Raw genomic sequence first — 12,477 nt, 5'->3', positions numbered from 1 at the left:
GTCGCTCAGGTTTTGCCAGATCTCTGTAAATAGGTTTGATTACCTCCATTACTGCCAAAGGAAGAGAATTTTCGTGAGTAAATTCATGCAGGGTGAAAGGAAACTCAGCTTGCCTATATTGACACCCAGTGTTTGGTGGAGGTGGACATAAAGTATGACATTTTCGTCAGTTGATATTCGCTGAAAGAAAGTGCTCCACACGCCTCTTTTCATCTTCTCTAAACTGTCACAGTTATCTCTAATGGCCTTCCCATAATATTCCAGTAATTCATCAATTACCTTGTCCATTAGTTTTCCAGCACGTTTTATTGTCTTGCCAGCAGACAATTTTGTGTTACCTAGTTTGGTTTTTAGGTTATGCAGACGTGTTCCTGTCCTTTTCTTGAGATGTCCTACACACTCAAGTTTTTGTATAGGAACATCATGTGGCTTACTGTTTTGTACTGCAATGAAAGCCTTGCTCTCTCCATCATATAAGTATTTCACGTATCTGACATCCCTGTCCTTCTGCAAACGCTGGTAAATGTTAACTGTTCCTTTTACCTACATTCCTCCACTTGTGCCATCATAATTTTTATACACTGCTGCTTATGAAGTAATCTGTTGTTCTGGTTCACTGTACAACCTTGGCAGCACTAACTGAGAACTTCAAAATCCAAAACTTTTCCAGTGTCAGTACTTATTGCAGGTGTTAAAACCATATTTAGAACTAAACCCACGCTTTTGCCAGTATCCATCCACTGCAATGCTGATGTCTGTGTCACCCTCATTTTGTTCAATAGCTTCTGATGTAGCACCAGCCATTGAGTCTTCAGTTACAGAATTTACAGAGTGCCCAATGACTGTTGCACATTTCGTATACCTAGGAGGTGGTTTTGGCAAATTCAACGAGCCCTTGCACCTTTACCAATGCATCTAAGGCCATAGAACGGTCTGACATTAGTTTCATACAGTTCTTTACCTGAACACTTTGATGAAGTATGAAATGCTTTTTCGTTTTTGCGCTTCTGAAATTTAATAACTAATTTAGATGCAGCACCTATTCTGACTCCAACATCCAAATAAAGTTTAACTTCACCACCACAAAGACAGCAAGAGACAGTTTCAGAAAGAACTGGTGCAAGGATTTGCAGATAAATAATGACATTGTCCATAATATCATTACTTTTACCACTGTCACCCATTTCTAAAGTTACCTTCCTTTTCGATGAACCTGGGGAGTATGGTCACTTCAGAAACATTATTGTGGTTTCCTTGACTGCTATCAAAAGTGTTTTCAAGTACTTAAGAAGAAAATGCAGGTCCTACATATCTGTTACCCGCACATTTGCGTTTCTTGAAGTTACTTTAACGCTTAGTCATTTTATTTACGTATAAAAAGCAACAGAAGTTAGCTTACTACAAAACTAGCCGATAATTACACAACTTTCAACGAAAACTAGTATGAGAAACAAAGGACTGATTTGTTTATTCGTAATGCCAACTTCTGAGACACAGCAGTGGGCACAAAACAAAGCAGTTCACAGCCTTCTAGACTCTGTAGTTCCCAAGCTATGACTGCTCAAATGTGGCAGTATATTCGTAGCTGCAAAATTTGACAGTCACTTGTCAACATTCAAAATATTATTTGGAGGTCTCACAATTGTCTGATTGTAATGTATTATATACCAAAATGTCCAGGAAAGTCCAAAGTACATTATGGAGTACAAAACAGAAAATGTAAAATTTCAGTGAATTTCACATACACTGTCCCCTTAAGATGAACATGAAGGAATTATGGAAAAGTTGACATAGATTGTAAATCGTGGTCTGAAGAACTTTGTGCCCCAATTGGATTAAGGACAGAAAAAGCCACCATGGTTTAACTACCAAGTTCGGAAAATGCTGAGGAAGCAAGGCTGTTGCTCATGCAAACGACAACAGGCAAAGGGTTGTAAAAATACTTGCGTCTGTGAGAAGATCTACATGCGAAGCATAAAACAACTACCACTGTCATATCTAGCAAAAGACATGGCTGAGAACCCGAGAGAATTCTGCTTCTACGTAAAATAGGTATGTTACATTCAGTCACTCGTTGACTGGTCTGGTTTGGCAGTTGAAGATATCAAAACGAAAGCCCATGTTTCAAATTCTACATTTAAGAAATCGTTCATGCAGGAGAATCGTACAAACATAGTGTCCTATGACCATCGAACAGACATAGTAATAACCATCCCTGGTGGAAAGAAACAACTGATAGAGCTGAATACCCATAAGCCGTCAGGTCCGAATGGAATCCCAATTCGGTTTTAAAAAGAGTACTCTACGGCATTAGCCACTTACTTAGCTTGCATATAACGCGAATCTCTCACCCATTGCAAACTCCCAAGCGCAGGTGACCCCTATACATAAGAAATGTAAGAAAAACAGACCAGCAGAATCTACAGACCAATATCCCTAACATCGGTTTGCAGCGCTATCGTTGAACATATTCTCATTTCGAATATAACAAATTTTCTTGAGACCGAAAAGCTTATGTTCACGAATCAGCTAGGTTTTAGAAGGCATCAATCGTCTGAAAGTGAGCTGCCCTTTGCTCACATGATATACTGCGAACAGTTGATGAAAGGCAACAGGCAGATACCATATTTCTAGATTTCCGAAAAGCACTTGACATGGTGCCCCACAGCAGACTGTTTACGAAGGTACGTACATATGTAATAGGTTCTCAGATGTGGCTGGAAGACATCTTAAGTAACAGAACCCAGTACGTTGTCCTCGACGGCGAGTGTTCATCAGCGACAAGAGTTTTCAGGAGTGTCCCAGCGAAGTGTGACAGGACTGTTATTATTTTCTGTATGCAAAAATAATCTAGCAGACAGGGTGGGCAGCAATCTTTGACTTTTTGCTGATGACGCTCTGGTGTAGGGTAAGGTGAGGAAACAGAGAGACTATAGAAGAACACAAGATGACTTAGACAAAATTTCTAGTTGGTGTGATGAACGAGAGCTAACTTTAAATGTAGAAAGATGTAAGCGGATGTGGATGAGTAGGAACAAACCAGTAATGGTTCAAATGGCTCTGAGCACTATGCGACTTAATTTCTGAGGTCATCAGTCGCCTAGAACTTAGAACTAATTAAACCTAACTAACCTAAGGACATCACACACATCCATGCCCGAGGCAGGATTCGAACCTGCAACCGTAATGGCCGCTCGGTTCCAGACTGCAGCGCCTAGAACCTTACGGCCACTCCGGCCGGCCAAACCAGTAATGTTTGGATACATAATTAGCAGTGTTCTGCTTAACACAACCACGAGATGGAATTATGGATGTATCGAAAGTTCGTTCGTGGGTGCGACAGTTTAATGAAGGCAGTACATTGTGTGACAACAAACTGAAACAACCTCAGGCTCGCACAAGCCAGTCTGATGACATGATCGAGAAAGTGGCGAGAATTGTTTTGGGGGATCGCCGAATGACTGTTGAACAGATCGCCTCCAGAGTTGGCATTTCTGTGGGTTCTGTGCACACAATCCTGCATAACGACCTGAAAATGCGAAAAGTGTCATCCAGGTGGGTGCCACGAATGCTGACGGACGACCACACGGCTGCCCGTGTGGCATGTTGCCAAGCAATGTCGACGCGCAACGACAGCATGAATGGGACTTTCTTTTCGTCGGTTGTGACAATGGATGAGACGTGGATGCCATTTTTCAATCCAGAAACAAATCGCCAGTCAGGTCAATGGAAGCACACAGATTCACCGCCACCAAAAAAATTTCGGGTAACCGCCAGTGCTGGAAAAATGATGGTTCTGGGACAGTGAGGGCGTAATCCTTACCCATTGCGTTCCAAAGGGCACTACGGTAACAGGTGCATCCTACGAAAATGTTTTGAAGAACAAATTCCTTCCTGCACTGCAACAAAAACGTCCGGGAAGGGCTGCGCGTGTACTGTTTCACCAAGACAATGCACCCGCACATCGAGCTAACGTTACGCAACAGTTTCCTCGTGATAACAACTTTGAAGTGATTCCTCATGCTCCCTACTCACCTGACCTGGCTCCTTGTGACTTTTGGCTTTTTCCAACAATGAAAGACACTCTCCGTGGCCGCACATTCACCAGCCGTGCTGCTATTGCCTCAGCGATTTTCCAGTGGTCAAAACAGACTCCTAAAGAAGCCTCCGCCGCTGCCATGGAATAATGGCGTCAGCGTTGTGAAAAATGTGTACGTCCGCAGGGCGATTACGTCGAGAAGTAACGCCAGTTTCATCGATTTCGGGTGAGTAGTTATTTAGAAAAAAAATCGGAGGCCTTAGAACTTGAATGCACCTCGTATTTTCGAGTGGGACACGATCGAATATGACTAGTTGTGGTTCAAGGTTCCCTCCGCCACACACAGTACGGTGGCTTGCGGAGTGTGAATGTAGATGTTTATCCACATATATCCTTCCTTCTTCTGCAAGTGCGTCTTTAAGATGTACTTAGTTCTCGAAATGCAAACGTCTTGGCTACTGGGGTATATACTGGAGACGTTCAACTTTTGCTTTTGTATCAATCAGAAATTGTTGCAATAATTGGCAAAAGCTCAATAGACTGTTAGGAACGTCGCTGCGATTCATAAAGTGGTACGCACTGAATTCGATTGCGGTCGCCCTCTTTCGCCTGCTCGCACCAGACAACGGGTCAACATGCATGGAGCCGGAATAGTAGCCATCGTCTTCATGGGGGAAAATGAGTGGCTATTGCAGACCGTCATAAAATCAGTGCAGTGCAGATACGCGTGTAACACCCGTGTTGCTTCAGCGTAGAGTGATATCCCAGGCATTAGTGCCATCTGTGGATATGACCACTGCAATCTCAGGCGACTGGGACGGATTCAAACTGCGTTCGTGCTCCACTGTCGCTCGTTTATCGGATCATATAACTAATTTGCACTCATCACTCGGCATACTTTCTAAGACAGATTATATTGTGCAATTAGTTTGTTGTGTGTATGTAGCATTTTTGTATTGTAATAATGATCTCGCAATGTGTCCTGGAATTGTTCTCCCATCATCTGTCTGCTTCGAGGACTGGGTTACCTAGGACATACTGTGACGCATTGTCTTGAAGTGGCAACATGGATCCTACCCAGTGATATATCTGCCCAGGGCTCTTAAAACTTGTGCCCACTGTGATACTGTTGTATCAAATGACATTTTCTGGAATGCTGCATTAAATTTTCATGCCATAATAAATGTTTTGCCTGTAGCATTCCCCCTTGTGTCAGCGCAAGTAGTTGAGTTTGTAGTGAGTCAGGTTGTGGCAACTTTAACCTGACCATTCCTATAATACATGCCAGGTGATTCGGCAGGAAATTATTTTGCCCCACAATATGAACATGATGCTAACGTTTCACCCGCACAAACGACTATCTGCCTATGTCTCACGAGGTATGTAATAATAGAACAGCATGGAGAGGTGTGGATGTACCTCTGGCGTGTCTCACAGCGTAACGGTGTCTCATGTGTTCGTGAGTGGGAGACGTACTGTCACAGCTACGACAACGTGATCATTGGCACACTTAAATGCTCTGCCTATTCCTGCAGTTTCTCCTTGTCCTCTGAACTTTCCTGCACACATAACATCTTTCTGAGTTCTGCGCAGGGGCGCACTTGGCCTATTGGCATGTGCTCCAATCTTGGTATGTCGCACTCATGTAAGTCATGTGTGGTGCAGTTGAGAATTTGTGAAGGGGGTTCAGCTCTGGTATGGGGGCATGTCAGTGCTGTCATGCCATATCATGTACTATGTCATCATTGCTACACACATAATGGATGCAGAATTTGTATATAAGTATAATGGGGATAGAAACATGTAGGTTGTTGTTGTTGTAGTCTTCAGTCCTGAGACTGGTTTGATGCAGCTCTACATGCTACTCTATCCTGTGCAAGCTTCTTCATCTCCTAGTACCTACTGCAACCTACATCCTTCTGAATCTGTTTAGTGTATTCATCTGTTGGCCTCTCTCTACGATTTTTACCCTCCACGCTGCCCTCCAATACTAAATTGGTGATCCCTTAATGCCTCAGAACATGTTCTACCAACCGATCCCTTCTTCTAGTCAAGTTGTGCCACAAAATTCTCTTCTCCCCAATCCTATTTAATACCTCCTCATTAGTTATATGATCTACCCATCTAATCTTCAGCATTCTTCTGTAGCACCACATTTCGAAAGCTTTTATTCTCTTCTTGTCCAAACTAGTTATTGTCCATGTTTCACTTCCATACATGGGTACACTCCATATAAATACTTTCAGAAACGACTTCCTGACACTTAAATCAATACTCGATGTTAACAAATTTCTCTTCTTCAGAAGCGTTTTCCTTGCCATTGCCAGTTTCATTTTATATCCTCCCTACTTCGACCATCATCACTTATTTTAGCCGGCCGAAGTGGCCGAGCGGTTAAAGGCGCTACAGTCTGGAACCGCACGACCGCTACGGTCGCAGGTTCGAATCCTGCCTCGGGCATGGATGTGTGTGATGTCCTTAGGTTAGGTTTAAGTAGTTCTAAGTTCTAGGGGACTTATGACCACAGAAGTTGAGTCCCATAGTGCTCAGAGCCATTTGAACCATTTGAACCATCAGTTATTTTGCTCCCCAAATAGCAAAACTCCTTTACTAGTGTCTCATTTCCTAATCTAATTCCCTCAGCATCACCCGACTTAATTCCACTACATTCCATTATCCTCGTTTTACTTTTGTTGATGTTCATCTTATATCCTCCTTTCATGACATAGTCCATTCTGTTCAACTGCTCTTCCAAGTCCTTTGCTGTTTCTGACAGAATTACGATGTCATCAGCGAACCTCAAAGTTTTTATTTCTTCTCCATGGCTTTTAATACCTACTCCGAATTTTTTGTTTTGTTTCCTTCACTGCTTGCTCAATATACAGACTGAATAACATCGGGGATAGGCTACAACCCTGTCTCACTCCCTTCCCAACCACTGCTTCCCCTTCATGCTCTTCGACTCTTCTAACTGCCATCTGGTTTCTATACAAATTTTAAATAGACTTTCGCTCCCTGTATTTTACCCCTGCCACCTTCAGAATTTGAAAGAGAGTATTCCAGTCAACACTTTCAAAAGCTTTCTCTAAGTCTACAAACGCTAGAAACGTAGGTTTGCCTTTCCTTACTCTAGCTTCTAAGATAAGTCGTAGGGTCAGTATTGCCTCACGTGTTCCAATATTTCTACGGAATCCAAACCGATCTTCCTCGAGGTCAGCTTCTGCCTGTTTTTCCATTCGTCTGTAAAGAATTCGCGTTAGTATTTTGCAGCTGTGACTTATTTACCATGTAGGTATAGCACATTTAATGACTACAGTGGTACAGAGCTATGCTAAGAGCCCTCCTCTTTTCCTTCTCCCCTTCCTTCCCCCATGTTACCATTCTATCCCCTCTTCTCTCTGTCCATCCAGTCCTGCCTCCTCTCTCTGTGCATCGCATATTGCCCCCTGTCTCCCTATTGATTCCTTCCTGCCCCTCTCTCAGTACATCTCCTCCGCTCCATCTCAAATTTCCACAGCCACACCCATCTGCATGTGTGGCCACTGCAAAACAGGTCAATAAAGCCGATCAATACTAATGCCAGGCAGCCCAGAAGTCAGAGGCATGAGAACAGTTTTTATTGCTCCTGAAATGAAGGCTTTTCTGCAGAGCAGTTCCATAAGGTAGGCTGATACTGCAATAGTACAACATTCCTGTTGTGCAGGGCAGTCTATACATCAGGAGCTGGCAAAACATTTCTTGCCATTGATGTATTGGCCACCATTCGGAACAGGTTGTTAAAACAGGCCAACACTCCTCCCACAAAACACGCCTATTGTACACGGTGTCCTTTATTGTAGAGGCTGAAGAAAACGTATTTATCAGTATCTCTGCTCTTGTTGTAGCTAGGGCGTTGCAAACTGCACATTGCTGGTGAGCTGTGTGGCTCGATCAGTGATATTCTCGCCGCCAGTATGGGTCATCTTCCCAGTGGTGTGCGCAAAGCGCGCTGTGGCGCCACCTACTGGGCCAATCGGGGAGCGAGGGATAAGCTCTAGCAAGTAACGAGGATTTTGCTTTGGGACGCCTAGCGGTAACGTCGTCTGGGAAGTCTGGCAGACAGTACAGGCCCTGTGCAAGGCAGCAGTAAGAGCACATCTAAAAGGGGCTGTTTACCCAGGTGACGGCGCAACAGCAAATATCGCCGGCGTGGAAGCAGTCATGTTTCTGGAAAGCCATTGGTGTATTTCACTTCCTGCATGTCTCCTTGCACCGAGATCTGCGGCTGCTGGCTTCGTTGAATAAGCAAGAGGGTAAGGGCCTTGCTTGTGCTGTTAATTGTGGCCGGAATCGACTACTGGATTGAGTGCTGTTGACTTCATTTTCTTGGCCGGCCATTGCTACTCCTACTGAGTTTGTCCTCAGATACGTTAATTGCAACTTGCTTAGTACACAAGGTTCTAGTGAGAGCTGTATATGATGTGATGATTAACATTTACTAGGGACTGGAGTGCTGGTACATTCTGTTTGTAGATTGCTATTGCCAGTGTTAACCGCCACTGAAAACAGTTTGGCTGGTCCTTGTCTAAGTGCACCCTGGTTACTGTATTTATATCACACGACGGAGTTAAGGCGCCCAATTGCTATAGATATATACATGGATAAAATTTTCCCTGGATATATTTTGCTGCAAATTGCTATAACATTACTGTTATGTTTCTATCTGAAGTGATAGTGTGCCTGAGAGACACGTGTCTAATTCTAAATGAGTAGTTTCATAAATTCTTGCAAGTTACTGAGAGGCCAATTGTTATTGTGTGTTTAAATAGTTTGAAACTGATTCTATTAATGAAAGTGCAAGAATTCCGTCAATGACGGTATGTGGATGTGGTAATTAATTCTGATTGAATCAAAATTTTCTTAACTTCTAAGGTCATCAGTCCCCTAGAACTTAGAACTACTTAAACCTAACTAACCTAAGGACATCACACACATCCATGCCCGAGGCAGGATTCGAACCTGCGACCGTAGTGGTCGCGCGGTTCCAGGCTGTAGCGCCTAGAACCACTCGGCCACGCCGGCCGGCTTTTAAGTGGGCTGTCCGCAGCTCGTGGTCGTGCGGTAGCGTTCTCGTTTCCCGCGCCCGGGTTCGCGGGTTCGGTTCCCGGCGGGGTCAGGGATTTTCTCTGCCTCGTGATGACTGGGTGTTGTGTGCTGTCCTTAGGGTAGTTAGGTTTAAGTAGTTCTAAGTTCTAGGGGACTGATAACTATATATGTTAAGTCCCATAGTGCTCAGAGCCATTTGAACCATTTTTAAGTGTGGCTATTTGTTGTAAGTCGCCTTGTGTTTTGCGTCGGGGGGGGGGGGGGGGGGGGGGGGGAGAGAGCGATCTGCACTCTACTTACTTGCATTTGATTTCGTTTTATCGTTTTATCGGGACTTTTGCTGTAGCGGGTGAGAGATCCCGCGATCCTGGGTTATGTAACATTGGTGTAACATTAACGTGGATTGGGTAGGGCAATACGCATGAATTATTGGTGTCCTTAATGTACAAACTGGCGATAGTGATAATGCTTTCTTTAATGGTTTTTTCGATTATTTTTAAGGTTAGCGTTAGTACCGTAATTATGAGTGGTTTTGCGTAGACAACCGTTGATATGTTGTCTCAACAAGATACTTATAACATTTTTGGAACGCTACGGAACAGCTGGTGGCTCAGTACAGGCTGTTGGAGGTAAACATATTTACTGAATTAGCCGGTGACTGGTGAAGCAGCTGATGGAACTTATACCAGTCTTGACAAAACTGCTTGCGTGCTGTTCGTTTTAATTATAGGCTCTTTTGAGCTGTACTTATACATTTTTGAGCGACTTTTTTAAAGCTTCTACAGATAAAAGTCCTTGTCATGATCTCTGCCTGAAAGGTGATACATCATGGCGCAGGTTTCTCAGCGAAAAAGTCACAGCAGAATCTCTTTCACCTAATCACAGCTTCTGGTGTTTACCGCTATACAAAAGGGAGGCTTGGTGAATGGGCAGTAATATGGATAAGTGGAGCAGATAATCTGGTCTTGTCGTTTTTTAAAGACGACTTCATGTCCGAAGAACTTTATTTCTATATTTTTTATTTTTAGAAATTTTTGGACATCGTGTGTTTTTAAAGTGCATGTTTATGATTAACACAGGCAACCGGATGATGGGAGCTTGTCTCCAGAAACACGTTGCCGAGAATTACGTTTCTAACCTTAGTGATTATATCCTAAAGTAATTATTGTCAGTGATTTCAGTTCTGCAGATGGCTATACGAAAGCCAAAGCGATGACAGAAGGTTGAAGGTACGCTGCAGAACCGTTCCTCACTTCAGTCAAATGAGACGATTCTAAAATCCGTACGGTATGTGCCGTAGGCTTCTGGAAGACGCGCTACACGATGCTGCTGCTGAACACTCTCGGCCTGGCCATCTGCAACACGACGCGCGTCAACATTTCCGTAGCCATCGTCGACATGGTCAACGGGACGGCGCTGCGGGAGAGAGTGGCCGTCGACGGTGGCGCCGTCTTCCACGACCCGGACGCCTGTCCAGGAGAGCAGGTGCTCGAGGGCCCCAGCGGAGGCAAAGTGAGTCAACGCTCTTTTGGCCAAACGAGGACAGCAACGGACACTAATATTCATTGTTTTGCACTTAATTTGTGTACAATGTTTTCTCTTTGAAATGTACCGTCTCTTCTGTCGTCTCGGGGCTTCCGAAGCGTCTGGCAGTTCTTTGTGTGGCCGCGTCCAGAGTACACGCATTCTTAGCATCAGGCTGTGCGCGAGGTAATCACGCGACGTATTGCTCCGTAGAAGTCTTCCGAGATGTTTATTTGTAGGCTCTGGTCACTTCTGCTCACTGCTACACATATACCAGGTGTAGAGGCATGAAACCGGAATTGCCCTTATAGATGGTGCTAGCCGTCAGTGTGGGGCTCGTGAGACCGCGTCTGCAGGCCATCTGCTTCCTGCAACGGCTGACGTTCAATGTCAACACACAGTAACCCAAGCTCCATATACTCACATCTGTTTCAAACTCGTAAACATGTCAAGTTTTGTGCCTATGAACTACGAGTTGCGGACGGCATTGGTTTTCTGTTATCATTTGAAGAAAACTGCTGCAGAACCGCATCGAATGCTTGTCGAAGCTTTCGGCGAACATGCTCTTGGAAAAACAGTGTTTCGAGTGGTTCAAAAAATTGAAAAATGGTGATTTTGTCGTGAGAAAGACGAGCCCAGGAAACCACAGAAAAAAGTTCGAAGACAACGAATCGCAGGCCTTATTGGATGAAGATGACACCCAAATTCAACAGGAAGCCGTTTCTCTTCGGTTGAAAGCTGTGGGAAAGGTGGAGAAAGTGGAAAAGTGGGATCCGCATGAACTGAATGAAAGACAGCAAGGAAATCGAAAGACCACTTGTGAAATACTGCTCGCCAAATACAAAGGAAAGTCGTTTCTCCTTCGAATAGTGACAGGTGACGAAAAATGGATATATTTTGAGAATCATCAGCGTCGTAAATCATGGATGAATCCAGACAAACCATCGACATTTGCTGTAAGACCAATTCGCTTTGGAAAGAGGACATCTACCAATCAACAGTCTTACTTCATTACTGTACATACAACGAAACTCAGAGCCGACGATGAAACTGTGTTGCTGGAACTATTGCTGTTGTTGAAGACGGTAGCATATGTGGAGCCACGGCTAGTGATAGGAACGGGCAAAATACTCTGTGTTTGGTGGGATCAGAAGGGTGTCATCTCTTACGAACTGCTAAAACGTGGTGAAACCGTCAACACTGATTGCTACCAACAGTAAATGATCAATTTACATCGAGCATTCCGTGAAAAACCACCGGAATATGGAAAAAGGCAACAGTCATGTCGCTCCATGATAACGTCCCATCACACACAGCAAAACGGAGCAGGGAAACGATCGAGGCGTTCAGCTCGGAAATGCTAGGGCACGCGGCTTATTCTCCACACTAGGCTTCATCCGATTATCATCTGTTTGCTTCACTGGAACACTCTCTCTCTGAGCAAAGTTTTAATTCGTATTAAAATGTACGAAAATGGATCGCTGACTGGTTCAGTTCAAAAGAAGAACTGTTTTTTTTGCTGTGGCATTCGCAGCCTGCCGGAGAGGTGGGAGAAATTTATAAATAGCAGTGGAGATTATTTTGAATAAAATATTGTTTATCACTTTCAGAATACAGACGTGTAATTATTGCAACGAAATTGCGGTTTCAAACTGCTACACATGGTACTCTCACACTGCAGCTCTGCTCAAGCGCATTGGCAGGTGTCTGCGACCGCACTGGTGCCTTGTCTCGCGTAGCGCTCTCTCTGCAGCATTCAAAAATGGCAACTCGGAGCGTCCAGTAGAAGTCAGGAGCGGCACAGTTTGTAGATCTTTGCACATTTCTCG

At 44.1% G+C, this 12,477-nt stretch overlaps 1 protein-coding gene across 3 annotated transcripts in view; it reads left to right on the top strand.

The window, feature by feature from the left end:
- Nucleotides 1-12,477, top strand: part of LOC124606620 (sialin-like) — a 103,462-nt gene that overhangs the window by 21,839 nt on the left and 69,146 nt on the right. For all 3 annotated transcript variants that reach the window (XM_047138607.1, XM_047138606.1, XM_047138608.1), the window contains exon 2: nucleotides 10,425-10,636. In XM_047138607.1, coding sequence (XP_046994563.1) covers nucleotides 10,425-10,636 — 212 coding nt within the window. The remainder of the gene's footprint in view (nucleotides 1-10,424; nucleotides 10,637-12,477) is intronic.

The sequence above is a fragment of the Schistocerca americana genome, chromosome 3 (genome assembly GCF_021461395.2).
Source record: "Schistocerca americana isolate TAMUIC-IGC-003095 chromosome 3, iqSchAmer2.1, whole genome shotgun sequence".
In the NCBI taxonomy this organism is placed as follows: Eukaryota; Metazoa; Arthropoda; class Insecta; order Orthoptera; family Acrididae; genus Schistocerca; species Schistocerca americana.
Note: the sequence above shows the minus strand (reverse complement) of the source record. Positions and strands in the feature narration are given on the sequence as shown.